A 12,552-nucleotide genomic window follows, 5' to 3' on the forward strand; every position below is an offset into this window, starting at 1 on the left:
AATGGACAAACTGCAACACAAACACCACCAGGCCAAAGAAAAAGTGAAAAACATGTTTCGTAAAATATTGGCCTCCTTCAGGAGAAAATCCTAAAGTGAAGCACAGTGACACAATAAAATTAACACAAATAGAAAATCAATTCCTGTATTTATTCAAATAACTAATTACTATAAATTGGGAAAGTCAACGACGAAACGACAGGACTAACTCGCAGTGATTTGTGTGGGGAAACAAGTCGATTGGTGTGGCCTTTTTCAGCACGAAAGGTTCGCTCAACGTTTTGCGGCCTCGTATGCAAAGATCAACGAAATTGTTCATGGCCGGGCCGTCAGCTTGGCACGAAATGTAGACGAGGTTGCGGACACGTTCGTTGTTCCTCAACAGACTAATGATGCGCTTGTCTGCAATGTAGAAATTAATTGACACATTTTAAGGAAATTTGGATTATTCAAATGTTTTTTTAATACCGATTCCTCCGCGGGAAGGATTGACAATGACGGCGATATCCGGCGAAACCTCCAATTGCTCCATAATGTGTTTGAAGAGTTTTTCCGCCCGACCAGCAATGAATTCCGCATTCTGAATTTGATTGTGGGCCGCATTGAAACGGGCATCTTCGACAGCTGAACGGGACAGTTCAACGCCAATGACCCCACGACTGTGCCGGGCGACCATCAATCCTTGTGTGCCCGTCCCGCAGCAAAGATCCACGACCGTGGACATTCGTTGAGGGGCAAGTTGCAGGGCTACAGTGTCGTAGAGTAGACGGGCGGCTTCCGTGTTGATCTGGAAAAAAGATTCCGGTGAAATGCGGAATTCGTAGTCGCCGATTCTCTCATAAATGTGCGATTGGCCGTGCAGGAGTTTGAAAGGACATTGTTCGGCCGTGGCACGAGTGTGTCCAGAGGCTTGGTAATAGACGGAAACGATTTGTTTGCGCATAGGACTGGCCAGCAAATAATCTTTCATTCGTTCCATTTCCGAACGAATTTCTTTTTCTTCCAGATCCTGTGGATGAATCGTGACGATGACCATAAGTTCGAACTTGTGATTCGAACGGACCAATACGCTCCTCCAGTTTCCACCGCGCTGGAAGTGTTCGCACACTTTCCACTTTGACTCGTGCTGAATGTACTCCTGGACGACCCTTGTGAAATTAAATTTTACATTACAGAATTAAATTCAATTAATTGATCAATAAAACTTACCGGGCAACATCCGTGTGTGTTGGATGTGTGTTGAACAGATTATCGGCTTTGATGCACCGCAACGTTTGTCTTGAGGCTTTGCCGACGCACAAACCCACCACGACTCGACCAGACGAGTCGTAACGGATGTGAAAGTCATTTTTATTCCTGTAGTGTAAGGTGACTGGCTGAAATTTAAATGAGATTTAGAAAATGCCATCAGGGAAGATTGACAAAGACTCACCGAAGGTAAAGTTTCCTTCAGCTGGCAGATGATGCCCTTGGAAGGGGAGTGGGGTTTCAGCCTCTGTGTCAATTTGGTCATGATTTCAAAATTCCTCTTATCTTTTATTTCCAACTGTTCAGAGTAAGGTATCTGTGTGACAATTTTTAAGAAATGATCAGTTTCATCAGTTTACATTGTAACACGTAAGGAAGACTCACTCTCCATAATGGGGTGACTGCATCGGCAAGTTCATCAAAATCACTTGTTTCATTTTGGAGTTGATAAATTGGGGGGCTGGTCTTGTGATCTGTTATCAACTGTTCATCAACCCTGTAATGTTAATCAAACAACAACACGTCGGTTAACGGCAACAGAAATTTTAAATTTTGAATGAGCCATACTTTATTGTTCCTGTAGTTTCTTGATGGATAAACCTTTTAAGGGAAGCAACACGACGTACGTTTTTCCATAATTTCATGTACATTGCACAAGTAAGGAATCAAAAACAAAACTTTTCAACAACTCTTTGGCATCCGCAACTTCACAAAATTCAGCATGGGATTGAAATGACAGTCGTCTGCTTTCAAACGTAGTTCAAATTTCCACCGCTTCACGTCCTTGTAATCGGCTGTGCCGCGTCAATTTAAATTGGTTCATTTCGACCGTGTAGATTAAAGTCGTTTCAAGAGAAATTTAACCAATAAAAATTCGATAAAACAAAAAGTCTTTGAACGCAGGATATTTTTAAATTAAGTAAATGCAGCAGGTCTTATGGTGCGAGCTGGCAACGTTTTAACAAAAACGGTATTTTAGAAAGTGAAAGACAAGAAAACAGATACACTCGACTCGAAACAAAGCTCGCATTAAAAATGGCTCGTTTTTGCTCAATGTTAAGCGTAGGTATGTTAATTTTGACTGTATTTACATGTTCCACGAGTTCCCAAACTGTGGACGAACGACTCCAACAATTTACCACCAGCTTTGTAAGAAAAAATCTTTGACCTACTGCTGTTTAGATTTGTAGTATTCATTCCCAATCTTGTCCTTTCCATCCAGATGCAATTCAAGAGAGTTGTAGAAACCAAGGTGACTAGACTAGAGACAAAGATCACTCAGCTGGAGGCTCTGATTGCACAAAAAGACAAGCAATATGTAAGTTCTCAACTCACATTAACTCGATAAGTGACAGATTCAACAGATGGTTTCATCATCTTTTCGTTTCAACAGGAATTGCTGGCAGCCAAAGTGGCAGAGTTGGAACTTTCCCTTCAGAACGAGCAACCTCCTCTAACCAGCAACACCAGAACAGCTGTCATCCACACAGAGGAAGTCATCACCGTTACAAACGGTGAAAAAGATGGCCGTTGGGGACGTTTGGAGAGTTGTCCGACCGGTTCTCGGGCCGTGGGTTACCAGACTCAGAATAAATTCGAAGCCCTTTTCGAGGATGTTGACGAGACCGGATTGAACATGCTCGTCATATTCTGCGACGACCTACTCCAAACCAAAATCTCTTCTCCAGTTGGATTGTAAGTCAATTTAATCACAATTTTAATTTGTCTATTTTGAAATAAAGATTTAATTGAATATTGTTTTCAGTCTCGGCGATTGGCAACCCATCCGTGAATGCGCTGCAGGATCTTACATGAAAAGTTTCCGGATGAGAGTCAGTCCAGCCGGGCAAGTGTCTGACCGCAACACGACCGACAACACGGCCATCAACAACATGCGGTTCATGTGCTCCAACGGCCGGGAACTCAGGAGCGAAGGAAACACTGGCGGAACTTGGGGCGAGTACAGCGCCGAGTGTCTGGACGGCATCTGCGGAATGGAGACTCGCTTCCGTCCGGATGGCGGACTCTTGGTGGACAACACGGCCCTCAATGACGTCCGTTTCACTTGCTGCACTCCGGATGACCTCGAGATACTCACCGAATAGTGTACCAATTGTTTCCATGAGTCTGTGATGATTTTTATTAGATTTTTGTAACTAATTGACGTTGTTGTTATGACAATAAACCTAAATTTCAACATAGAATGTGTCAACTGTTTCACGTTAACTCTGCGCATGTTAGCAATCGCCTGACCTTGTACTGTGATCTTCTCTCGAGTCGATTGTTGTCTGGGTTCATTGGATTCCTTTTTGTTGTTGTTTGGCTGTTGTTGTACATCACCGTCTGAAGGGGACACACTGCAATTTAACCATCTGAAAACAATAGCAAAAGTTCGTTCCTTGAAAGGTAAGGGCGATCAACTTGCACATAGGAAAAGGACGTTTGGCAGGAGTGATAACGATTACCTCAACGTGCAACTCTGTTTGATTGAGTGCCCTAGTCACTATGCAAAGGTCCGACATCCTTGAGACAGAGTAGATCAGATTAGAATGGAAATGCGTTAGAGATTGAACACTATGCTTTAAGGATCGCTGAAATCCAAGCCGTTGACAATTTTAACCACGCCTTTTAAGACCAAGGATTTCCATGTCACGTAGACCAATTCTTGGTTGTGTAGAGAGTTGCTGTTGTACTAAGACTGCGGCTACACCACAAATGTGTCCAGCGCAACCATTAACCCAACGCAGGTACAATGACACACGTAGACTAGTCTTTCCATCGCTGATAACTGTGCACAGGCGAAAGATGCCTTATACGTTTTGCCGTACGTGCAGTCTGTATTTTCGAATCAAAGGACATGCCAATAGAAAAAGCCGACACAAACTTTGAACATTAATTTGTCTACGTTTCATCGAACTTGGGGTTGTCGAGGCAATGGGAGTCGTCCACGTACCACTTTTTGACATCTTTGATGGTGGATCCGTTGGCCAGCAGAGGTTGGCCCACTTGGTAGTGAAGGGCCTGGCAGAGGTGGCAAAAGACTTGTCGATTGGTGTGGTAGAGATTGGCGACTTGATAGTGCGGCTTCCACCAGAAATACTCGGCGTACAATCGGTCGTCGGCGTCCAGCTGCTTCAAATAGTTGGCCAATTCTCTCGGCGTGAAGTCCAAGGCGTTGATGAAGGAATGAGGCGGGGCCAGGGCCGTGTAATTGGCGCCGCCCAGGACGACTTGTAGTCCCTCTCGATGCTGTCGTAACATTCCTGACCGTTCTTTTCTCTTGAGCAAATGATCCGCCCTCCCTCGCATCCGTCGCGACTGAAAATATCCAGCGACGTCTGATTCTTTTCATTTGTCAAATGTTTCCTCAACGCTCTGACGTATCCCTGCCGGTTACTTCTCGCTTTGCAATTGGTCACCATCCAAATGGCCAATTTCGTTTTCCCTTTGGCCGGATTGACAGCCGACTGGGCCGCGCTCAGCCGCAATGTCGCCAGCTCCTCTTCCGTCTGCGGGGCGCTTTCCAGCGGAATGATTTCGCCGTATTTCAGTTGGAAAGTGGACCCCGTCCGGTAGGAAATGGTCCAGTTGAAGTAATTCTCGTATTTCTGCAGATGGTACATGTGCACCGGTGGTTCGGTAGAGAACAGAACAAACATTTGGTCCGGCCGACGATCTTTGAGAATGTACGGCCCGTTGATGGTCGGCGGATGGACGAGGAAAGCGTCGAATTGCGAGTGGGGCATCAGAGTCGAGTTGTAGGTGATGAGGCAATTGCTGACCCGACAGCCGTTGTCCACAAAGGGTTGACGGCCAATGCCGAATCGGTAGCCGTACGAATTGGGCCACAGTAAAATGTTTTTGGTTGGAAGGAAATTCGTCAATCTTTTTATCTCATTTGTGAAGATCTGAGTATCCAACGAGAATCCCTGTAATAATACAAAAATACTTAAAATACTCGTATTTCAGATGTTTAAAATTGAAATGATAACCTCATTTCGATGTGATTGGCAGGTAGTAACGGGTAGTTGTGCAACTGGAACAGGTAGGCGCAGAAAAAGCAGAAAGACACGACGACGATGAAGTAACTCCAAGTTTTATTTGGACGATGGATTCTGCATTGCGATGCATTGCTGATGGCTCATGGCAGCATTCGCTCTCTGACCCTGTCAACTGCCGGCTGGCAACTGCTGGCCACAGCATCCCGACTAGCTCACTACCTGGTAATGTCGAGTCTGATTAGCCTATTCATTTGTCTTGAGGGCATCGTTTAATGCTAGTACAAACAGTTACGAAAAAGAATCAGCAATCGTAAACAGATTTTGTATGAACTTGGAATAGTTTAAGCCTTGGTTTAAACGAAACCGTTGCAAATCATAAAACTCGCATGCGATTGCCTATGACAAAATAGGCCCGTTCTGTTTTAAACACTACTTGACTGCAGAAATCTTTATGAAAAAACGCAAATATTTAATATACTCACAAAGAAATTGATTGATTTATCGAAGCGATTCTCTTCCGGTACGCGGTAGTGCGGATATTCGAACAACCGGAAATCGTCGGCATACATTCGATTCAGGTCACTCAGCTGTTGGTGGCTGATCTTGCTCATGGATTCTATCCACAAAGACGACGTCGTTTTCGGTTTTGGTGGAAGTCGTTTTTAATCCTGTAGTATAAGGTGACTGGCTGAAATTTAAATGAGATTTAGAAAATGCCATTAAGGAAGGTCGACAAATTAAGACTCACCGAAGGTAAAGTTTCCTTCAGCTGGCAGATTATGCCCTTAGAAGTGGAGATGTATGGTTTCTCAGCCTCTGTGTTAGTTTTGTCATGATTTCAAAATTCCTTTTTTTCTTTATTTCCAACTGTTCAGTGTAAGGTATCTGTGTGACTAATTTCAGAAATGATCAGTTTCTTTATTTAACATTTTAAAATGTGGGAAAGACTCACCCTCCATAATGGGGTGACTGCATCGGCTAGTTCATCAAAATCACTTGTTTCATTTTCAAGTTGATAAATTTGGAGACGGGTCTCTTGATTTCTTGTCAACCTTTCATTAGCCCTGTAATTGTAAACAAACAACACGTCGATTTCCAGCAACAAAATTTGTAGTTTTGTAATTATACCTTATTGTTCCTGTAGCTGCTTGATGAATAAACCTTTTAAGGGAAGCAACACGACGTACGTTTTTTCATAATTTCACGTACATTGCACAAGAAAGAATCAAAAACAAAACTTTTCAACAACTCATTGGCATCCGCAAGTTCACAAAATTCAGCATGGGATTGAAATGACAGTCGTCTGCTTTGAAATTGAAACGTAGTTCCAATTTCCGCCGCTTCACGTCATCGTAATCGGCTGTGCCGCGTCAATTTAAATTGGTTCATTTCGACCGTGTAGTGTAGATTAAAGTCGTTTCAAGAGAAATTTTAACCAACAGCATTCCAGTAAAATACCAAATTTTTTCGATGGTTTTATTAGATTATTTAAAAACTAAATGACGTTGTTTTAAACAATAAATCGAAATTTCAACTGTAGAACAGGTCAACTGTGAACTGTTGCACATTATCATTACAAATCTTAGCAATCGCCTGATCTTCTGTACATAATGATTTTGTCTTTACTGCCGAGTTGAGAACCATTCGGTCGCTGTCTGAGTTCATAATTGGATTTGTTAGTTGTCGTTTGGACGTTTGCTTAATCTTAACGTGCAACTCGTGTTTGATTGAGCGCCCTACTCATTATGCATTGGTCCGACGTCCTTGAGTAGATCAGATTAGAATGGGAATTCGTTTTGAGATTGAACGCGTTTTCAAAAAGACAGGCCGTTGATATATAACTGAATAAGGGCCACGCCTTCAAGGGTTTCAAAGTCACGTACTCTCTTAGAAAAATGTTCACACTGGACTATGAACATATATTTTCGTCACGAAATCGAAAATATATTTCATGAAATCGTGTACAAATTTTTCACAATTTTTGAATATAAGTCTTCGTAAAAATTGCAAGTGAAGTTTTATTTCACATTTGATGAAGTGTGAACATATATTTCACACTATAGGAGCATTTTTGTATGGGATGGACGAAACACTTTGTCTATGTTGGCGCAATCTCTTCCCACCCTGCGCAATCCCACCACGAAAAATTAAAAAAATGAAGGGCGTCTATTTTTTTCTTCTTTTCTTCTTATATTTCTTTATCTTTCTTTCTTTTCCTTATGCTATATTCCCTTAGTTCCATATAGCCGCTGCCGTCAGTAAACCTTTGTAATCAAAAGAGGCAAAGTCAAATGTTAACAAAGAAATAAACCCGCAAACAACCCTCATATTGCTACAGCGTTAGAAAATCGCTTGAAAGCAAGATGTTCAAATTCGTTATTTCAAAGGTATGCATCGCGAAGCTGTCAAATGTTTGCACTACAAATGAGTCATATATTTCCCTACCTTATTTGTAAAAATTATCTTCCCCTACCCGTCGGCAGTATAGCTCCAAGACCTTGAAAACACCCCTTTGTCTACATTGAATTTCCCCCGAATTTCATTCCAGTAAAATCTTGTCACACACAGTTGAGCTTCATTCTTATAGTTTTCATTTCAAAAATGGTCTTGTGTCGTGTTTCTTATATGATGACTGGTAAAAAGAGTTTGTGCGAGTGTTCGTCTATGGATGACATGCTCAGGTATGTAACACATTCTTAAATTTATTTACTGCCAGTAATATTGTTGAATTCTATCGATAGCTTCGTCGAAGTGTCTCGTCGATAAAGTTCTGTTGATTTTGGAGACGGCTGATGGATTTGAAGTTGAAGACGAACTCTCTTTCAGTGTCTATGTGAGTAACACTGAGGAACCTTCTTTCTGGGTTAAAAAAAATGTGATATAACAGAGCCGCATCCAACACCAAGTGTCGAAAATTCTCCGTCGGATGGAGCCAAGGAGAAGGTTATACAACATTTATGAATTACAATTAATATGTCATTCGGTATTTTCTGATTTGTATTTCATTGGCTGTTCCTTTCATATTTTTAGGGCTTATTTGACGACTTCAGAAAAATAATCGAAACGAAGGAAGGTCAGGCACCGATGCTTTGCTCGACAAATTAGACAATCAGTCAGAGCTGGATGACAAGGATATTAAGAAAATGAATACTGTTTTTGGTTCTTATCTCTTCTTAAACTTAAACTATGGAAGGTAAATATTTATGTGTGATGTCTGTTTTCTTTTTGACATGACATATTATAATGAAATCGTAGAACATTATACATATGTTTTTTTTACAGAGAGGTAAATCCTGATCCAGAGATTTGTGACACGTTAGCTCGAGCAATTGTAAGTCAGTTCACAATGACAAAAACTGCTGTTGGCAATGGCTGGGTAATTTTGTTTTCTTTGTAAGGTTAATGCACGTATAAATACGAACGATTTTTCCATTTATAGGAGTCTTGGTTTGATATCGAGACGGGTAAAGGTCGTCTTGTGAATTACGCTTCTCGTCATTGGTTTCCCTACTACCTGCTTCACCGGGCAGAGGAAAAAAAGGACCGCGCCCTCAACGGGAAGAACTGGAGTTGCAACTTATACAATTTTTTTCCGGTTTGGTTTCATTTCAGCTTAGTTGTCCATGTCTCTTAAATAATTATTTCTAATCTTGTTTAAAGGAGGACACAAATTTGAATTCTGCCATTGTAGCCGCTGCATCCCGTGGGATGAAACAACCAGGACTGATTATACTTGGAGTGGACCAATTCTACCTTAAATTAGATGAGCATGCAGTCAAATTTGGAGTTGGTTGCGTGTCAGAGGCCATGGGATATGTTTTTGGGGCTTATTTTGTGTTTAATTGCTCATATCCGCCTCTGTGGCACATGGTTTTTGGTTTTTTGGAAGAAGTTGTAAATATTCCTAAAGAACTTAGGAGCGTAAAATCTTCAATCACCATTAGAAATTTCGTGTTAAAACTTTCTAAAGTATCTAATTAGTTAGCAATGTATTAAGTTGGAACTGGGAAAATACAATGTCTTTGAGTAAATTCATTTTTTATCGTTTTTTAATTAAACCTTATGCAATAGTACTAAAAACAATTAAATCAATGAATATAGCATGTTACTGTCTACTATTCTATCAGAATAAGTTTATGAATTCAAATATTAATATTGCATGCATTGTTATATCATTATCTTGATAACATAACAATGCAGTATCGGTAACAGTTTTGTTATTTAAAACTTTTATTTCCGATGACCTTGAATTGTTCATCGTGAAAACCTTGAATTGTTCCTGTAGACGACCTTGAATTATTCCGAAAAACTTAATCCAGGTCGTTAACCTTGGATCCAAGGTTTTTGCATCTTAGAAACGAATGCTTGACGAAATGAATATTATTGTTCACACTGCTGCAGTTTTAAATGAACTTTATTTTTCACTCCTGAAACGATAAAATATTTTCACGAAATTTGCGAACATATATGTTCCGATGCCATTTTACGAACATATATGTTCGCTAAAACGCGAACATTTTTCTTAGAGAGTAGAAGACGAATTCTGGTTAAAGTGTTGGAGTTGTTGCTCGACTCTTTGTTTGTCAGTGGCTACAGCAAGTTACATTAACCCAGCGCAGGTTCAATGTCACCTTTGTCATTGTCTGCCTTAACACACTATATTAGTGTCATTCCAGCCTTTGCACTAAATACCTGATGTTGTACACATGCGAAAGACCTCTATAGCTGCTTTATTATCCGTTTTGACGGCACGTGCAGTCTGTTGGAAATAGCGTGCTGATGAAAAGCCAATGGTCGAAGCAATAAGAGTCGTCTATTAGCCTATGCCAGTTGTCAACCTCTGCGATGGTCGATCTGTTGCTCATATACGTCTACACACATATCAGATTTCCCAGGTGATGGGCATGCAGGTAATAATGCAACTGGAACAAAGGATTGCGAGCGATTCAGCAGGTCGACAGCTCCGTCGTCTGCAATTTTCCAGCGTTGCCCAACAGCCTCAGCTTAGTCACGTATCAAATCAAGTCCGCGTTTGCATTTATAGATCGAGAAGAGATCGACGAACTCACGCACGCCCTTTATAATTTACAATTCCGGATTGCCAGTTGCCCCCCCCATGTCAAAAACAGGTTGAAATCATCAGTTGAGGTTGACGCCCGCCTGGGTCCGTCCCCCCTTTTCCTTTTATTTTATAAAAATGTGACGACGCCATTATTATTCGCATCGCGCTGCCATCGAGAGTGGCCATCTCACGGCCAACTATGACACTTGGGGCTTAGATTCATTGAGGGTTGGTTAATAATAATGTAATGGTTTTTTTTAACAAACTCAAAAGTATCCGCTCACGAGTAAATAGATTGTTGAAAAGGTCAAAATCTTTGGCATCTCCTTTAACGTCGGACAATGAATTACGCACACAAAACAGCCGTAAGCATAATAGGTGATTGATTCGTTTTCTTTTTTGTATTACTATAGTGCGATATTAGATGATACACAGTCGGGGTTAGATTATATTTCTCATAGCAGACAAATCAATAGAAAACAAAGATATTGAATGAAGATTTATCGAAGCGATTTTCTTTTGGTGTAATAGTGCGGGTATCCGAACAACCGGAAATCGTCGGCAAACATTCGGTTGAGGTCAGTCAGCTGTTGGAAGCTGATTTGCTTCATCGATTCCTTCCACAGAGACGACGTCGTTTTCGGCTTAGTCGGCTGTCCCGCAAAGAGTCGACTCAGATTAGTTTCGTTCAATTTGCCTAGCAGTAAATCGACGTCTTGGTTCAACGTTTCAAATTTCCCGATGAAATGGAACTGCATGTCACACGGATGGCAAAGGTCGACGACGGGCCGCCAATGAACGTCCAAGTGTCTCTTGGCGTCTCTCCACTCGTCGACGACGAATCTGACGAATTCGGGAAAAGTCACGTCGTGTCCCATTTCCAGTGAAAGCTGATTGGGATTTTGACGATATTTGAGGACGATTTCCCTGCCGATGGTTTTCTGGTAGATTTCATTGTTCACGAGTCTGTCCCGGTAGGCCGAGACGAGCCTTTCGAACGGATGGCGGACGAAAATGAATTGGGTATAGTCGCCCAGTCCTTTCTTGACCGTGTCGTTCGAATTTTTGGCGTACAACTCTCGGATTTCTTTCTTTTCGTGGACGCGAGCGTGGATGGCCGATTGCGAAATGGACGACAAGTCGTCCGCCTCCACCTTTCCCGAAAGAATCATCATGAGTCGCTTCAAATTCGTGCTGGCCACCTGTATAATGGAAAAGTCAATCAAGTCTTTAATTATTATTACGCGTTCGCCACTTTGATGACATTGTCTTGATTGGAATTTTACTTTAGGAACATCGCAGTACACGACCCGGTGTCGATCCTCAATGATTAACCTGACTTGAGTGGCCCCCACTTTTCGCCGTTGACGGTTGGCCTTTGTCAATTTTTTCAAGTCTCGGCATTTCTCGTGTAACAATTTCTGCCTCTCCAATTGCTGGATTTTTGCATCAACCAATGCCGTCGTGGTCCTGCTGGGCGGCAAATCTGTCGACACGTCATCGTTCAAACTGCTGGGCCGGTTGAGTAACAACACGATGAACACTGAGCACAAAAAGCAACAGAAAACAATTTGACGAAAACAAAATGCCGATAGGCCTACATCCGCCAACCTCGACAGCATGTGGTATTTCATTGTGTGTTGTTGTGCAAATGCTGTTGAACTGCCAAGCGGAACATCGGCTGGTCAACAACAACTCGACTCTCGAAATGTCCGTCTTGCCAATGACCAGACAGCTGCAAGAAGCCAAACAATGAAAGAAAAGTAAAAAGAACAAGTTATCCCTGAAGCGATGAAGCCGATGAACTCTTAAATATATGCGTTGCAGGACAAACAGCTGCTAAAACGTGTGCAAGATCAAATCGAATGGAAACGGACCTGCCCAGCGATGCAGCAGGTCACCATCAAAATGGCACATTTCGTTCTCCACGTTGCGAGGGGGATCTCGTATAAACTTAATAGATTCATACCCACGTTTGAAAATGGTGAAGCACTGTGTTTTTTCAAGCAGCACAAATGAACACAATTAGAATTTGAGTCAACTGGTGGTCCTGCGCTGATCCCATGTTCGCCACTGTTGATTCAAATTCGTCTGCTCTTTTCTGTTGGGTGGCCATCTCACGGCCAAATATGGCAAATATACACACTTATGGCTGAAGGCCTGAAATTCATTGAGCGTTGGACGGTTGGCCTCCATCTGCTCACTAGATTGTTGATGACAAGGTCGAGAACTTTGACATCC

The 12,552-nt window shown here is 41.9% G+C and overlaps 4 protein-coding genes and 1 long non-coding RNA gene across 7 annotated transcripts; 2 read left to right on the plus strand and 3 right to left on the minus strand.

Moving 5' to 3' along the window:
• Window positions 1-131: 131 nt before the first annotated feature.
• Window positions 132-6,520, minus strand: LOC124326189 (tRNA (uracil(54)-C(5))-methyltransferase homolog). 3 transcript variants are annotated; one of them, XM_046784889.1, is made up of 6 exons: window positions 6,378-6,520; window positions 6,202-6,313; window positions 1,433-1,564; window positions 1,210-1,376; window positions 469-1,148; window positions 132-402 (listed from the first exon to the last, which is right to left on the minus strand). In XM_046784889.1, exons 3-6 carry the CDS (start codon window positions 1,511-1,513, stop codon window positions 185-187), a joined length of 1,146 nt encoding a protein of 381 aa, XP_046640845.1. In that variant the 5' UTR covers window positions 1,514-1,564; window positions 6,202-6,313; window positions 6,378-6,520; the 3' UTR covers window positions 132-184. The 3 variants fall into 3 exon arrangements, with proteins under 3 accessions (XP_046640845.1, XP_046640844.1, XP_046640843.1); XM_046784888.1 differs by lacking the exon at window positions 6,202-6,313 and adding an exon at window positions 1,633-1,744 and having other exon boundaries at window positions 6,378-6,510; XM_046784887.1 differs by lacking the exons at window positions 6,202-6,313; window positions 6,378-6,520 and adding exons at window positions 1,633-1,744; window positions 1,816-2,123.
• On the plus strand, window positions 2,204-3,449 carry LOC124326422 (vitelline membrane outer layer protein 1 homolog). The gene is made up of 4 exons (XM_046785251.1): window positions 2,204-2,397; window positions 2,471-2,566; window positions 2,642-2,943; window positions 3,014-3,449. Exons 1-4 carry the CDS (start codon window positions 2,284-2,286, stop codon window positions 3,351-3,353), a joined length of 852 nt encoding a protein of 283 aa, XP_046641207.1. The 5' UTR covers window positions 2,204-2,283; the 3' UTR covers window positions 3,354-3,449.
• Window positions 4,072-5,521, minus strand: LOC124326536 (4-galactosyl-N-acetylglucosaminide 3-alpha-L-fucosyltransferase FUT6-like). The gene is made up of 2 exons (XM_046785435.1): window positions 5,241-5,521; window positions 4,072-5,177 (listed from the first exon to the last, which is right to left on the minus strand). Exon 2 carries the CDS (start codon window positions 4,992-4,994, stop codon window positions 4,383-4,385), a length of 612 nt encoding a protein of 203 aa, XP_046641391.1. The 5' UTR covers window positions 4,995-5,177; window positions 5,241-5,521; the 3' UTR covers window positions 4,072-4,382.
• Window positions 6,521-7,670: 1,150 nt separating the features above from the next.
• On the plus strand, window positions 7,671-8,831 carry LOC124326831. Its single transcript, XR_006915880.1, has 5 exons — window positions 7,671-7,930; window positions 7,991-8,192; window positions 8,280-8,442; window positions 8,532-8,625; window positions 8,689-8,831. It is a non-coding gene; the product is annotated as an uncharacterized LOC124326831 (long non-coding RNA).
• Window positions 8,832-10,701: 1,870 nt separating this feature from the next.
• On the minus strand, window positions 10,702-12,383 carry LOC124326320 (carbohydrate sulfotransferase 11-like). The gene is made up of 2 exons (XM_046785076.1): window positions 11,598-12,383; window positions 10,702-11,513 (listed from the first exon to the last, which is right to left on the minus strand). Exons 1-2 carry the CDS (start codon window positions 11,943-11,945, stop codon window positions 10,812-10,814), a joined length of 1,050 nt encoding a protein of 349 aa, XP_046641032.1. The 5' UTR covers window positions 11,946-12,383; the 3' UTR covers window positions 10,702-10,811.
• Between the last annotated feature and the right edge of the window lie 169 nt (window positions 12,384-12,552).

Source organism: Daphnia pulicaria, chromosome 2, assembly GCF_021234035.1.
Source record: "Daphnia pulicaria isolate SC F1-1A chromosome 2, SC_F0-13Bv2, whole genome shotgun sequence".
NCBI lineage: Eukaryota > Metazoa > Arthropoda > Branchiopoda > Diplostraca > Daphniidae > Daphnia > Daphnia pulicaria.

Bases quoted from the DNA above. Each gene is read 5' to 3' on its own strand.
- LOC124326189 (XM_046784887.1), bottom strand. From the start codon at position 1,898: ATGTACATGAAATTATGGAAAAACGTACGTCGTGTTGCTTCCCTTAAA. The intron at 1,565-1,632 runs GTGAGTCTTCCT...ATTGTCACACAG, and splicing joins CAGTCACCCCATTATGGAGA to ATACCTTACTCTGAACAGTT. The intron at 403-468 runs GTATTAAAAAAA...TCTACATTGCAG, and splicing joins TCCTTCCCGCGGAGGAATCG to ACAAGCGCATCATTAGTCTG.
- LOC124326422 (XM_046785251.1), top strand. From the start codon at position 2,284: ATGGCTCGTTTTTGCTCAATGTTAAGCGTAGGTATGTTAATTTTGACT. The intron at 2,398-2,470 runs GTAAGAAAAAAT...CTTTCCATCCAG, and splicing joins AACAATTTACCACCAGCTTT to ATGCAATTCAAGAGAGTTGT. The intron at 2,944-3,013 runs GTAAGTCAATTT...TATTGTTTTCAG, and splicing joins ATCTCTTCTCCAGTTGGATT to TCTCGGCGATTGGCAACCCA.
- LOC124326536 (XM_046785435.1), bottom strand. From the start codon at position 4,994: ATGCCCCACTCGCAATTCGACGCTTTCCTCGTCCATCCGCCGACCATC.
- LOC124326320 (XM_046785076.1), bottom strand. From the start codon at position 11,945: ATGAAATACCACATGCTGTCGAGGTTGGCGGATGTAGGCCTATCGGCA. The intron at 11,514-11,597 runs GTAAAATTCCAA...TCCATTATACAG, and splicing joins TGTACTGCGATGTTCCTAAA to GTGGCCAGCACGAATTTGAA.